Below are 15,352 nucleotides of genomic sequence, written 5' to 3' on the forward strand. Positions count from 1 at the left end.
TATTTACTTTTAACTCTTAAAGGAAATGGGTAAGGGGTACAAGTACCTCTATACTCATTTCTCCTGGGAGGGGGGGTGGGCATTTGGGGGACCCTTTTTAAAGGGGACTCCCAGATTCCACCATGAACCCCCCCCCCCAGGAAATCGCGGCCTCCACCTCCACCGCCCATCGGAGGTGGAGAAGAGCCCCTTGTCCTTGGATTGGACAAGGGCTCGGAGGGGGAGGGGAAAGCTTGGCTGCCCCTCCCCTTCTGAGACCCCCCAATCCATGGACCATGCGGGCTGGTATAGTCAGGGTGCGGAGCCCCACGCGGGCGGTGCTCCGCATTCTGGCTATCCCAGCCTGCATGGGGGACAAGGGGTTAAAGAGGTCTGGGAGGGGGGACCCCACGTCGTTTTTTTTTTATATTTCCCACACTCAGAACGAAGTAAGTAAAACTCTTCCCACTTGGGGGAATCTATGAAAATAATACACTGTTGTTACCTGTGCAAAAAAACCTGACATTTTCCGCATTTAAAAGACATTTTTGCCCTTGAAACTTAAAAATCGATTTTCTCAAAAACTATAAGGTCTTTTTGAAAAAAAAAATTTTCCTCTTATTCCCACTGATCCCCTTAATATACCCTAGGAATTTGGTGTTCCTAAACTTTAAGCAGGCATTGCTATTAACCGTTAAAGTCGGCGGGTTTTTAAATGTATACATTTTTACTTTGAAACTTTAACATCGATTTTCTCAAAAACTATAAGGTCTTTTTGAAAAAATTTTTTTTCCTCTTATTCCTTCTGATCTCCTTAATATATTCTCCAAATTTGAGGCTCTTAGCATTTAAGGGGGCTTTGCTATTAACCCTTAAAGTCGGCGGCTTTTTTACATTATACGGAGCGTTACGGTTTAACGCGAAATTACGGTAGCGTTTAATGCGAAATTACGGCATGAACAAATACCCATTGTAATGCGAAAATTACGCTTACGCGAAATTTCGCGAAATCCTTCTTCATTACGATTATGTACTTACGGCCATAATCGTAATTACACTAATTACGCGAAATTTCGCGAAATCGTAATTACGTCATTACGCTCATCTCTAATGGTGACGTGGACCCTTTCACCAACCGCGTGCTCCAGCCCTCGCTCCACATTGGCCATCACACAGCGGGGCAGTGCAGGAATGGCCTTGCGGGCGAAAAAGTGTCTGCTGGGGACCTGCCAGTCTGGGGCTGCACAAGCAAGCACCGCACGCATGTCGCTCCCCTCCTGCACGAGCGTGTACGGCAGGAGTTGGGAGCACATGGCCCGTGCCAGCAAGCCGTTCAGCTGCCGCATGCGACGGCTGCTGGGAGGCAGAGCCCTAACCACCCCCTGGAAGGACTCGCTCAAAAGGCTCTGGCGTGGCCTTTTGCTGGCACGGGAATCAGCAGACACAGCAGAGGAGGCCACTGAGGACTGGCTGCCAGAACAGGCCTCAGTGTCGGCGGCAGGAGTTGCAGAGGGGGGAGGAGCAGTGCATTTCCGCACTCCTGCTGGTGCTGCTGGAGGAGCAGGAGGGCGGGTGGCTGCTGTTGCTGCTGCTGCTGCTGAAGGCTGTGCAGTGATGGGTGTGGTGCCACTGCCAGCACCAGATGCCTTCAGCCTCTGGAACTCCTCATGCTGGTGGAAATGTTTCGCAGCAAGGTGGTTGATGAGCGAGCTGGTGCTGAACTTTAAGGGGTCTGCACCTCTGCTCAACTTCCGCTGACAGTGGTTGCAAGTGGCGTACTTGCTGTACACTGTGGGCATGGTGAAAAATCGCCAGATTGGTGACAAAAACAACCCCCTACGGCCTGGAGCCGCTGCTGCCTGTCTCCCTGTGGTGGTTGGGGCGGGGGCTTGGGTGCGGCTGGTGGTGGTACTGGCAGATGCTGCTGCTGAGCCTGAGACACCAGCAGGCTGTGGGACCTGCCTACTGCTGCCAATGATGCGCCTCCTTGCAAGGCCCACAAGCGCATCCTCCTCCTCAGAGCTGCTAATGACGACATCCCCTGGAGCTAGTGGCACCCAGTCTTTGTCTGTCACCGTGTCATCATCATCATCCCCCTCCTGAAACATGTCCTGCTGGGATGATGACCCCCCAAACTCCTCTCCTGATGCATGGATGGGCTGCTTGACTGTGGCCACAGTCTTGCTGTCCAATCCCTCCTCCCCCAAAGTGCCCATCAGCATCTCCTCCTCCAAATCGCCAACAACAGCAGACAATACCCTGATGGTGCCTGGGGTAAAAATACTGCTGAGTGACAGGTCGCCAACTTGTGACGGTGAACTGGCCTCCTCCCCAGGCCCTGCTGGGCGGCTGCTGCGAACAGGGGTGGTGGTGGTGAGGGTGGAGGCCTCGGATGCAGAGCTGATGGCGGGCTGCTCATCCTCCGTCATCAGTTGCACCACAGTGTCTGCATCCTTTTCCTCAATGGGACGTTTCCGACCCGGCTGGAGGAAAATAGGAGCAGGTACTACACGCTGCTGCTGCTGTGTCTCTGCAGCGTGAGTTGCTCCTGCTGGGCGGCGCCCAAGGCGTCCACGGCCAGTGGCTATAGGAGGAATGTTAGCCACTGACACAGCTGCTGCTGCTGCGGAACTGTGCATGGTGGCGCGGCCGCGGCTTGCCACAATGCTGCTCCCTCTCCTCTTGATTCCCTTGCTGCCCTTCCCCTTGCCCAAACCGCGCTGGCTGCCACTTCCAGACATCTTTGATGTTTTGGGCGTAAACAAAAAAGTTTTTTAAAAGGGCGGGTGAAAAAGTGGGGTACTTTAATTGGAGTGGGTTGGTGGGTGAGGTGACACTAATCACTAAGTGATTAGATCGCTAAGTGATTACTAGTACAGTACTAATACAAAATACAATAATTCAGTAATCAGTATAAGTGTGAACAGTGAACAGTGAGTGTGTCCCCTAGTACACTAACTAGAAAATACAGTAATCAGTAGTAATCAGATTAAGTAGAAGGAAATAGAGTGTGTGTGTGTACTGAGTGCACGCACACACACACGCAGGAGCTAGCCTATGAACAGTGACTGAGTGTCCCTAGTAGTAAGTAGTAAGTAAGTGTACAACTAGAAATTACAATAATCAGTAGTAATCAGAAGGAAATAGAGTGTGTGTACAGACAGTGCACGCACACACACACGCAGGAGCTAGCCTATGAACAGTGACTGAGTGTCCCTAGTAGTAAGTAGTAAGTAAGTGTACAACTAGGAAATTACAATAATCAGTAGTAATCAGAAGGAAATAGAGTGTGTGTACTGTACAGACAGTGCACACACACACACACGCAGGAGCTAGCCTATGAACAGTGACTGAGTGTCCCTAGTAGTAAGTAGTTAGTAAGTACAGCTAGAAATTACAATAATCAATAGTAATCAGAAGGAAATAGAGTGTGTGTACTGTGCACGCACACACGCAGGAGCTATGAACAAACAGTGACAGTGAGTGTCCTAGTACAGTTACTACAAAATACAATCACTCAGTAGTAAAGGACAGCAGAAACACTGGTATAATAAACTAACAGAGGACAGGAGGACAGCTGCCCACACAGGCAAGGCCCTGAGGCCTAATGCTGTGAGCTTGCCTGCAGCAGCTGTGTCTGTCTCTATGTAACACACAAGCTACTAACTAAAATACAATGTCTATCTAACTAACAACAATATAGGTGTATATAGGAGGTGTATGTGAGCAAAAACGCTAGGTAGTTGACCACAATAAAGCTCTTGCTAAGCCAAAGCACAAAGGAGCAGATCTCTCTCTGTACAAAGTCAGGCAAGGACGGAAAAACCTAACATGGCGGCCGCTATTTATAGGGTAGGGGCAGGCCAGGGTCCCCCTCTGTGATTGGCTGCCGTCAGAGGGCCTGGGAGCCCTCTGATTGGCTCTAAGGACATCAATCTGGGCTATGACGCTATTCGAGCTCGGTATTCGAGCTCGAATAGCGCTGTTTGCTCGAATAGCTCGAATAGTGAATGGGCTAGTCGAGTTCACTCGAATAGCCCATTCGAATAGCTGCAGCTATTCGAGCTCGGTATTCGAGCTCGAATAGCTGAAAAAGAGCTCGAATATTCGAGCTACTCGAATATTCGAGCTCTGCTGAGCACCACTGCTCCCAGGTGGAGGAGTGGGATACATGCCAAAAGTCCCCGGGAAAAATCTGGATTTGACGCAAAGCAGCGTTTTAAGGGCAGAAATCACATTGAATGCTAAATGACAGGCCTAAAGTGCTTTAAAACATCTTGCATGTGTATACATCAATCAGGTAGTGTAATTAAGGTACTGCTTCACACTGACACACCAAACTCACCATGTAACGCACCGCAAACAGCTTGTGTAGTGACGGTGTAAACGGTTTCAAACCGCCAACTGGAGGAGAACTCCACAAACACCAATGCAGGTTGTAAAATTCAAAAGTTTTATTCAAAATAAAAGATAAAAATACACTTTCTACTCCATGTAACCAATGAGAATTACAAACAACACAATCTCTAATATAATAGTCTTCTTATTATCTTCTGGTCTTCTTTCTATAGAACACTTCCGGAAGCTAGGAGGAAAACAACTGGTTAACAATAACACATAACCTTTCCACCCGGTAAGTATTTTCTCAGCGTTCCCACCCACTTTAATGAAAAATGGACCTTATTTGGATTTCCTAAACCCTGAGTACTAAAGTAATTTCAGTTTAATGCTTCCCTGACAAAACCATTATATAGTACTTTAACCTCTAAGTTTGCTGATCAGCAAAATCTTTCATAACTCAATAGTAAATAGAGTACTCTTGTTTTTTTTGTTCTCAGTCTGATCAATTATTCTGGCTATTTTTCTTGTTCAATAGTTCAGCCGTTTCTTAGGAAAAGCCAGAATAATAAATGTATAAGTTAGATGGTTAGGAGTTAATAAATTGGTTGGTTAATAAGTTAATAATAAATAATAAAGAGTTTGTATGTTCTCTCCGTATCTGCGTGGGTTTCCTCCGGGCACTCCGGTTTCCTCCCACTTTCAAAAAACATACGGATAAGTTAATTGGCTCCCCCTAAAAAAATTGGCCCTAGACTACAGTACTTACACTACATAATATAGACATATGGCAATGGTACGGATTAGATTGTGAGCTCCTTTGAGGGACAATTAGTGACAAGATATATATATGTATATACACTGTACAGCGCTGCGTAATATGTCAGCGCTATATAAATACTAAATAATAATAAAAAAAAATAATAATAATAAAAGAAATAAAATTGGTTAGTGAATTACTAAATTCTTAGTAAATTAATAAGGTTACTAGAATTAAATAATAAGAAGAAAATAACTCCGTCACTTGTTCCTATGAGCATAACTACTCAATATGCTTGCCCAAAAAAAACAGCAGAAAAATAAAAGCACAACAGTTTCTTTATAAATCTCAGCTTCTGCCGCTCCTGTATGTAATCTCTTCTGTTCTTTTGCAGGACCAGTCTATTGCCAGAAAAACAGTCTATTAACAGGTACTTCTTCTAAATCTTTCAACACTACTGGTAAATGGACATATTAATCATTCTCCCTTCTTTTACAGGAATCCAGCCGAACGACTCTTCCCATAGGTAAATATTTCTTCCAATATAAGTTCGCACTATCTTGTGCACCACACATAAAATAACCAAAACAAAATGGTTTCTTGCATTTATTACTTTGGTAAAGTCAGTAAGCTATAAGAGGTTAAGATAGGCCTCTAGCGGACAGGACAGTAGCTCATTTCCTTAAGCAGATTCACTTTCCTCACAATCTCACTATCTCTTAGTCTCAGGCCTAGTATATGGGTAATATGCAGTTTCTGTCTTCCATAACACAACTGTTTTCCCATTACAGCAACCATTCAGGCTACTTATAAAAATCAAAATAAAATACAAGTGAGATTATATTCATCACAGTAGGGGGAGGATAATTCTGAATTCTCAGCCTCCTAACACTACACTTCAGAAGTGGGGGATATTACCAGAGCCAAATTTACTGTAATTAAAAAATGTTTAAAAATCTTTCTTGTGGCATGCTGATTTATCAACACATTGATCACATTTCATACGTGTCATCTTGAATGATTTCTTTTCCAGCACTTCAGTGTCAAGAATCACTGGCTATCATCTGTCTGGCTCTCTTTCCTCTGTCTGAAATCTCTCTCCTGGCTTTCCCACTCCTTGTCAGCTTTACAGGACTGATGGCTGGCTTATCTTATGGAGGATTGAAGAATCATCATGGCTCAGTAATTTTCTCCCAAAATGTCAGCTATCGCATCGTCTGGCCTGCTTCTCTTCAGCTGTGCCTGCTGCATCTTTCCCCTTCTCCTGTCTGCTCCAACTGCCAACTCAACCCCTCAGAAAGCTTTTATATCTTCCCTAACGGCTCCCCTGCTTGTGTGTCTGGTTGCTTAGCAACCTTCCCTCAGCCATCAGCTCTGCCTACCCACACATTACACATTACAACTAAGGGAAAAATGCCCTTAACAAACCTGTGTCAGCAGCGCCTCTATTTAAAGCTGCTGACCAGGTAATAATATAGAAATAAAAATAAATAGATCCCCCCTCTTTCTACCTGCTACAATTCCCCCCTTCTTTGAATATTGTAGTCCTCTACAATTATACACTAAAATCATACATCAATACCAAAAGAATTCTTCGTGCACATACCTATCAGGTAATTTTCCTTGGTTAGTCCGAGTAGATTTTCTAATACAGTCTAAATGTTCCACCCCCACCTCATCAATGTCTATGGAATTCTCCCCAGTCAAAGCAGCGTTTACCTCCTCTTGTTCAAAATTTGGGATTCTCCCTGGAGAATCAAAATCGGCATTGGCCAGGATACGAAGCTACTGTAATCAGCCAAAATCCCTGGGGCAGAACACCATGCATTCCTTGGGGGAGTCCACCATACTTCCGCAATTTCATTCACCTGAGACATACCAATTCCGCAACCTTGGTAAAGCGATATATCATCGCTATAAGACAACCATATCCATCTTGAAGGATGGTTTATCTGCTGAAGCATCAGACAATTGCTTCCTCAGATAAGCTTCCTGTAACTGCTCATTTATCGCCTGAAGCGTTTCCATCCAACACTGTCCTTTCTTTTTCCTCCTGTATCGTTGAGGCTGTGAATCTAAACTTTCAGATGCTTTTTTATTAAATGTCAGAGCTGTTTTACTCAATTCAGAACTATTTTCCCCATTTTGAATTTGAACCACAGTTTCCTGTGGTATTAACACTTGTTCTTCTTTACGTCTACTATCAAACTCAGGCCACTTTACTTCATCGTGGATCTCAATTTGAGAAACAATGGTAGACTCCAATTCAGGCCCTGTTTCTACTCTTCTAATTTTGTCATCTGGAGAGGTCCTGGCCAGGTAATCAAGATCTTCCTCCTTGATGGATTGTATCCAAGGGGTTTCGGATAAACCATATCTTTTTCGACTACGTCTGTGTCGTTGAGGTTTAGGCACTGGATTACAGTAATCTTCCCAGTCCTTTCTTGAAGAAATGTCTGTTTCTTTTCTCGGTTCACATATTTCAATTTTCTGTGTACTTAAGTCTTTTACAGTTTCCCTTTGTGCATAAATAACTGGCTTATCCTGAATTTGCTTATCTTTTTTGTCTCCGGTATCTCTAGGTTCCCTCACCTTACCGGATTGAGTATCAGATGAAACTAAATCACACCTCCGTTTAAACTCTTTGTGCAGTGCGGATGGTTCAGGATACCTTGCTTCTCCCAGTTTCTGATACAACAGAGACTTCTTCTGATAGTAATCAAGATCTATCGCACAATGCCTGCGGGGTCTCAAATGCTTCACATACTTGCTGCCTTGAACTGGAGTACCATTCAAACCAGTTACATTGGCAGCCTCCATACCTCTATTTCCTTTTACAAGATCAAATTCGACCGTCTCCCCATTCCTCAAACTGCGAAACTGGTTCCTGGAGTTATTCTTCCCTATGGCCGTCCAGTGTACAAACACATCTCTTTCCTTGTGTCCAGGAGATATAAAACCATAACCTTTTTTATCGTTGAACCACTTCACTACACCTATCATTTTCTTAAATACAATTATGTTCTTTTTCTTAAAGGAGCCATTACTCCAATTTTTTCCGAAATTCCTATGGGTCTGTGTCTTTATACTTTTCATCAAGGGTGATTTACTTCTATCTTGGGTCTGTTGGATATATGCTGCAGTCTGACCCTCGGCTGCAGGATCATTCAGTTTAAATATGGTCTTCTCTCCATCCACCTACGGTCAGTACAGTTTCTAGTCATGTGTCCTTCTCTTCCGCAATTCCAGCAGACAAATGGTGGTTCTCGTTCGTTTTCTACTCTGGAAGGAAAGTTTTTACTAGACAAGGATCGTTTTTCTTCTTTCAACTTCTTTATCTCCCTTGTCAGTTGTTGGACTACCTCAGTCAAAGTCTCTATCTCACTTTTGTAGGGTTCTTTCTGTTCTTTGTTTTGAAGGTTAGGTACTTGTACATTCATCTGGAAGTGATTCACCTGCATAGCCTCCTCTTCCTGCTGGTATTTCACAGCTAAACTTTGCAATTTATGAAATCCAATTTTCCGTTCCCTTTCCAATTTTTCCTTAAGATGTTGTCGAGTGGTTCCACTCCTCAAACCCAACAAAAACTGGTGTATCAACCAAGCCTCGGCATCCACATGAGAAATCTCATCTTCTTCCATTTCTTTCTGAATCAGGGCATTCATCAGCTCTTTGAGGGCATTTGCGAATTGAGGAATAGTCTCTTCTCGTTTTTGTATACGATCAATAAATCTCTTACGCAGTATATGTAGATCAGCTGGATCTCCATATATTTCTTCCAAAATTTCAATAATTGTCTCTATTGGAGCAGGTTCAGGGAGTTCAGAGGTGACTATAGTCTTGCGTGCAGCATCCCCCTCCAAAGCTAGGATGGCTATTTCTCGTTGAATTTCCACAGGGACTTTATAAGCCTTAACAGCACTCTGGATTCATTCAATCCAATCTCTTAGCAACATATTATGGCCATTAAATTTAGGTAAATAGGTGGCCAGAAGCCCAACAGGTGTCATCTGATAAGCAGAGGGTGTTAAGTGGGATTTTTCCCCCGCAGCGGCACTGGTTCCTGGAGTGGGGCCTTGGCCCTCTGACTGTAACTCCGCCTCCATTCTGCCGACTACGCCAAAATTATGTAAACGGTTTCAAACCGCCAACTGAAGGAGAACTCCACAAACACCAATGCAGGTTGTAAAATTCAAAAGTTTTATTCAAAATAAAAGATAAAAATACACTTTCTACTCCATGTAACCAATGAGAATTACAAACAACACAATCTCTAATATAATAGTCTTCTTATTATCTTCTGGTCTTCTTTCTATAGAACACTTCCGGAAGCTAGGAGGAAAACAACTGGTTAACAATAACACATAACCTTTCCACCCGGTAAGTATTTTCTCAGCGTTCCCACCCACTTTAATGAAAAATGGACCTTATTTGGATTTCCTAAACTCTGAGTACTAAAGTAATTTCAGTTTAATGCTTCACTGACAAGACCATTATATAGTACTTTAACCTCTAAGTTTGCTGATCAGCAAAATCTTTCATAACTCAATAGTAAATAGAGTACTCTTGTTTTTTTTGTTCTCAGTCTGATCAATTATTCTGGCTATTTTTCTTGTTCAATAGTTCAGCCGTTTCTTAGGAAAAGCCAGAATAATAAATGTATAAGTTAGATGGTTAGGAGGTAATAAATTGGTTGGTTAATAAGTTAATAATAAATAATAAAAGAAATAAAATTGGTTAGTGAATTACTAAATTCTTAGTAAATTAATAAGGTTACTAGAATTAAATAATAATAAGAAAATAACTTCGTCACTTGTTCCTATGAGCAAAACTACTCAATATGCTTGCCCAAAAAAAACAGCAGAAAAATAAAAGCACAACAGTTTCTTTATAAATCTCAGCTTCTGCCGCTCCTGTATGTAATCTCTTCTGTTCTTTTGCAGGACCAGTCTATTGCCAGAAAAACAGTCTATTAACAGGTACTTCTTCTAAATCTTTCAACACTACTGGTAAATGGACATATTAATCATTCTCCTTTCTTTTACAGGAATCCAGCCGAACGACTCTTCCCATAGGTAAATATTTCTTCCAATATAACTTCGCACTATCTTGTGCACCACACATAAAATAACCAAAACAAAATGGTTTCTTGCATTTATTACTTTGGTAAAGTCAGTAAGCTATAAGAGGTTAAGATAGGCCTCTAGCGGACAGGACAGTAACTCATTTCCTTAAGCAGATTCACTTTCCTCACAATCTCACTATCTCTTAGTCTCAGGCCTAGTATATGGGTAATATGCAGTTTCTGTCTTCCATAACACAACTGTTTTCCCATTACAGCAACCATTCAGGCTACTTATAAAAATCAAAATAAAATACAAGTGAGATTATATTCATCACAGTAGGGGGAGGATAATTCTGAATTCTCAGCCTCCTAACACTACACTTCAGAAGTGGGGGATATTACCAGAGCCAAATTTACTGTAATTAAAAAATGTTTAAAAATCTTTCTTGTGGCATGCTGATTTATCAACACATTGATCACATTTCATACAAGTCATCTTGAATGATTTCTTTTCCAGCACTTCAGTGTCAAGAATCACTGGCTATCATCTGTCTGGCTCTCTTTCCTCTGTCTGAAATCTCTCTCCTGGCTTTCCCACTCCTTGTCAGCTTTACAGGACTGATGGCTGGCTTATCTTATGGAGGATTGAAGAATCATCATGGCTCAGTAATTTTCTCCCAAAATGTCAGCTATCGCATCGTCTGGCCTGCTTCTATTCAGCTGTGCCTGCTGCATCTTTCCCCTTCTCCTGTCTGCTCCAACTGCCAACTCAACCCCTCAGAAAGCTTTTATATCTTCCCTAACGGCTCCCCTGCTTGTGTGTCTGGTTGCTTAGCAACCTTCCCTCAGCCATCAGCTCTGCCTACCCACACATTACACATTACAACTAAGGGAAAAATGCCCTTAACAAACCTGTGTCAGCAGCGCCTCTATTTAAAGCTGCTGACCAGGTAATAATATAGAAATAAAAATAAATAGATCCCCCCTCTTTCTACCTGCTACAACGGCCGTGCTGGACTGGTGCGCACCATGGCGAGAACAGGTATGCAGTGGCGGGTTCACTGAACAGAACAGGTATGCAGTGGCGGGTTCACTGAACAGAACAGGTATGCAGTGGCGGGTTCACTGAACAGAACAGGTATATAGTGGCGGGTTCACAGAACAGGTATGCAGTAGCAGGTTCACTGAACAGGTATGCAGTGGTGGGTTCACTGAACAGGTATGCAGTGGTGGGTTCACTGAACAGGTATGCAGTGGTGAGTTCACAGTACAGGTATGCAGTGGTGGGTTCACAGAACAGGTATGCAGTGGTGGGTTCACAGAACAGGTATGCAGTGGTGGGTTCACAGAACAGGAATGCAGTGGCCGGTTCACTGAACAGGTATGCAGTGGTGGGTTCACTGAACAGGTATGCAGTGGTGAGTTCACAGTACAGGTATGCAGTGGTGGGTTCACAGAATAGGTATGCAGTGGTGGGTTCACAGAACAGGTATGCAGTGGTGGGTTCACAGAACAGGTATGCAGTGGCAGGTTCACTGAACAGGTATGCAGTGGTGGGTTCACTGAACAGGTATGCAGTGGTGGGTTCACAGAACAGGTATGCAGTGGTGGGTTCACAGATCAGGTATGCAGTGGCAGGTTCACTGAACAGGTTCACTGAACAGGTATGCAGGTACTGAACAGAACAGGTATGCAGCCAGGAACAAGCTAAGCCTAACTAATCTTTCCCTATGAGAGACAGTCTGCAGCAGCTCGCCCTACTCTCACTAACGCAGGCACACGAGTGAGCGTAATGGCCGCCGCTGCCTGCCTTGTATTAGGGGGGAGTGGCTCCAGGGGCTAGTGTAGCCTAATTGGCTACACTGGGCCTGCTGACTGTGATGTAGAGGGTCAAAGTTGACCCTCATGGTGCATTATGGGGCGAACCGAACTTCCGCAAAAGTTCGCCTGCGGGACGCGAACGCGAACCACTGAAGTTCGCATGGAGCCGTTCGCAGGCGAACCGTTCGGCCCAACTCTAGTAGTGACATGATGGCAGGGATTAGATTGTACGCTCCTTAGCAAGCAGCACATTTGGTGAGTGGCAGGCAGCTCAGAGATCACTGTAAATGCCCATTTGCTGCCCCTTCATCCCCCAAGTGCCAGATCCGACTGTTGGTAGCCTCCCACTGCTATGTGCAAACTCTATGTAGCAGGATGAATGTTCAGCAGGCAAGTGCTACTGCCACCCTGCTACTAGTGATGGGCGAACAGTGTTCGCCACTGTTCGGGTTCGCCCGGATTTTGGCCTGTTCGGGTTCGGTTCGGCACCCCCCGAACACCTCATGGTGTTCGGGATGGTGCTCGGCCACGCTGCCCGAACCCAAACAGGCCTTCTTTGTTCGGCCGAACACAGCCGTGTCTGCCGAACATAGCCCCCTATAGGGTCCCAGCATAAAGGGAGAGCATGCCCCGAGCGCGCGGGGGGGGGGGGGGGGGGGGGGGTCGTAATCGCCCCCCCTCCTCCCCGCTAAGCTCTCCCTTCTGCCGCTACCCTATAATTAAATTTAAGTGCCCAAAAGTACCTGAGGAGGAGGAGGGCAGGAAGAGGGAAGCCGGAGTTCTTGGGCGCTAGTACCATCTGGTACTTCCGCCCTCTCTTGACGCACTTCCTGTTTACATTTGAAGTCGCGTCAAGAGTGCGCAGAAGTACCGCGATGACGCGTACGAGGGTACGTGTCATCATGTAGATGACGCGTACCCTCGTTCGCGTCATCGCGGTACTTCTGCGCCCTCTTGACGCGACTTCAAATGTAAACAGGAAGTGCGTCAAGAGAGGGCGGAAGTACCAGATGGTGCTAGCGCCCAAGAACTCCGGCTTCCCTTTTCCTGCCCTCCTCCTCCTCAGGTACTTTTGGGCACTTAAATTTAATTATAGGGTACCGGCAGAAGGGAGAGCTTAGCGGGGAGGGGTGGGGGGCATTTCCGACCCCCCCCGCGCTCGGGGCATGCTCTCCCTTTATGCTGGGACCCTATAGGGGCCCCAAAGGGACATGTTCGGGTTGGGTTCGGGGTTCAGCTCGAACATGCCGAACATCAGGGGCATGTTCGGCAGAACCACACCGAACCCGAACATCCAGATGTTCGCCCAACACTACCTGCTACTGCTACCCACAGCCCGCCCCTTGCTCTTCTGGTGTACTAGACCATGGCCTTTGTAGCCATACAAGCAGATAACAGATAAATTCAAGACAGTAAGTCAAGCAGGTATGAGACATTCAAATACCACAACAACCAACTTTTATTTTTTCCGTAAGAAGTTTTTCCTTTCGTTAACATTACATTTTGTGCATTTGGACAACAGAAGATGAAGATAACTTTATTTTTAAAAATTTCAACACAGCCACATGTGGGAATTGCTGTATGTAGGATTGGAATGTAGAGCTCAGTTCTCTTCCCCATCAGTAGTATTCCTGATCGGAGGATACATGGTTTGCACACTTACACATTACTTGCTGCATGCGCCCTCATGCACCATCACACGTTACTTGCTGCATGCACCCTCATGCACCAGCTCAGCCTTCAGCTTCGAGCATTTCATGGCCCCCAGTTTGCACAGGTTGGTGGTAATCTGTCTCCCGGAAGATCCGGCCTTCACGCACAACTGCTGTTCAGTATTTTCAGGGCACTGATAGGGGAGGAGGCAGAAGCACTGTGAGTCTGCCAGGAAGAAGGAAGATTGATTAGGCTCTGTCTGCCGGCAGCAAACCAACAATGTAGCACTGCAATCAAAACATGGGGGTGGATTTACAAAAGAGTGTTAACTGATATGCAGTTAACATGCGAAGTGCCGCGCGTGCAACTTTGTGCGCGCAAAGGCTACGCCCGCGTGCTAACTAACGTTTGCGAACGATAACGCGGACATTTGCACGCGTTATTGCGCGCAAACGTTAGCACACGAGCGTAAGCCTTTGTGCACTTTTGCACGCGAGGCACTTCGAGTGTTAACTGCATAGCACGGTCGTGCTATCAGTTAACACTCTTTTGTGAATCAACCCTATGTTCTTATATCAGTCTTAACAAGCCGGGAGGATTCCACAAGCTGTACTTTGGCCTCAGGAGACATCCGATTGGCTTACGCACATTAAAGAATAATATATTGTAATATAATAGCATTCCATGATTCAGAGGCCCTAAACAAATATGTCAACCACTGGTGTCTCTCAGTTATAGTTAAAATGAACCCAAAGTGACAGAGATATGGAGGCTGTCACATAAACTTATTTTCAGACCCGGATCTACAGCACAGGAGCCTATAGGCACAGATGTCCTGGCACCCTAGATCTCACCCTCCATGCAGTGGCGTCTTGAGGGGCTAGTTGCGATTTGCCCCTGGGTGTCAGGTACGAGGAGGGTGTCGCCGAGGCAGAATCTCACCTGTGCCTCCCCTCGCTATATGCAGAGCTGTGCATGCGGATGGAAGTGAGCTGGTATAGATACCTGTCTTGCCACTGCTAGAATCCACCTTCCTCACCCTGTCCCACCGTCCCTCAAACTCCTCTCTATTGCGCCCTCTAGTGGCGCCTCTCATTATTGCGCCACTGGAGAAGTAAGAGAGGAGATTGAGAGACTGTGGGCCAAAGTGAAGAAGACGTATCCTCGCAACGGCAAGACAGGTAACTATACCAGCTCGCTTCTGTCCGTGCCTACAGCTCTGCATATGGGGGATGCTGGGGGGGGGGGGGAGTTGTCTGTAACAAATCAGCACCGGGCGTCAAATACTTTAGGTACGCCACTGCCTCCATGCCGTCAACCTATCATGCCTTAAGGGTAAATCTGGCCCTGCTTATTTTTAAACAATCAACCCCTGGTTGTCCTGCTGATTCCAATACTTTAAGGCTGCTTTCTCACCAGGATGTTGCATTTAGGGGACGTTATAGGGCACATAACGTGCCCCTAACGCAACGCCTGGTGATGTTGGAGCAGGACGCTACCAAGAGCCGCGTTACAAGCAGCTCTTAGTGCACCTGCTCTGTCGGAGGCGCTGCAGAGACCATGTGGGCGGAGCTCTCCGCATCACGTGGTCCCGCCAGCCAATCAGCGGCCACTCCAAGAAGTAAACACTGCAAGTGCAGTGAATGTCAAGTAGCCATGTGCCTGGCTACGTAACGGCCTCTCCCCGCCTCCTCTCCGCCCCTGAAATTAAAAAAAAAACATACTGAGCATGTGCA

General features: G+C 45.6%; 1 protein-coding gene across 1 annotated transcript in view; it reads right to left on the minus strand.

The window, feature by feature from the left end:
* Positions 1-13,404: 13,404 nt before the first annotated feature.
* Positions 13,405-15,352, minus strand: part of C6 (complement C6) — a 141,121-nt gene continuing 139,173 nt past the window's right edge. The window contains exon 18 of the mRNA XM_068250916.1: positions 13,405-13,841. Coding sequence (XP_068107017.1) covers positions 13,666-13,841 — 176 coding nt within the window. The 3' untranslated portion in view covers positions 13,405-13,665. The remainder of the gene's footprint in view (positions 13,842-15,352) is intronic.

The sequence above is a fragment of the Hyperolius riggenbachi genome, chromosome 1 (assembly GCF_040937935.1).
Source record: "Hyperolius riggenbachi isolate aHypRig1 chromosome 1, aHypRig1.pri, whole genome shotgun sequence".
Lineage (NCBI taxonomy): Eukaryota > Metazoa > Chordata > Amphibia > Anura > Hyperoliidae > Hyperolius > Hyperolius riggenbachi.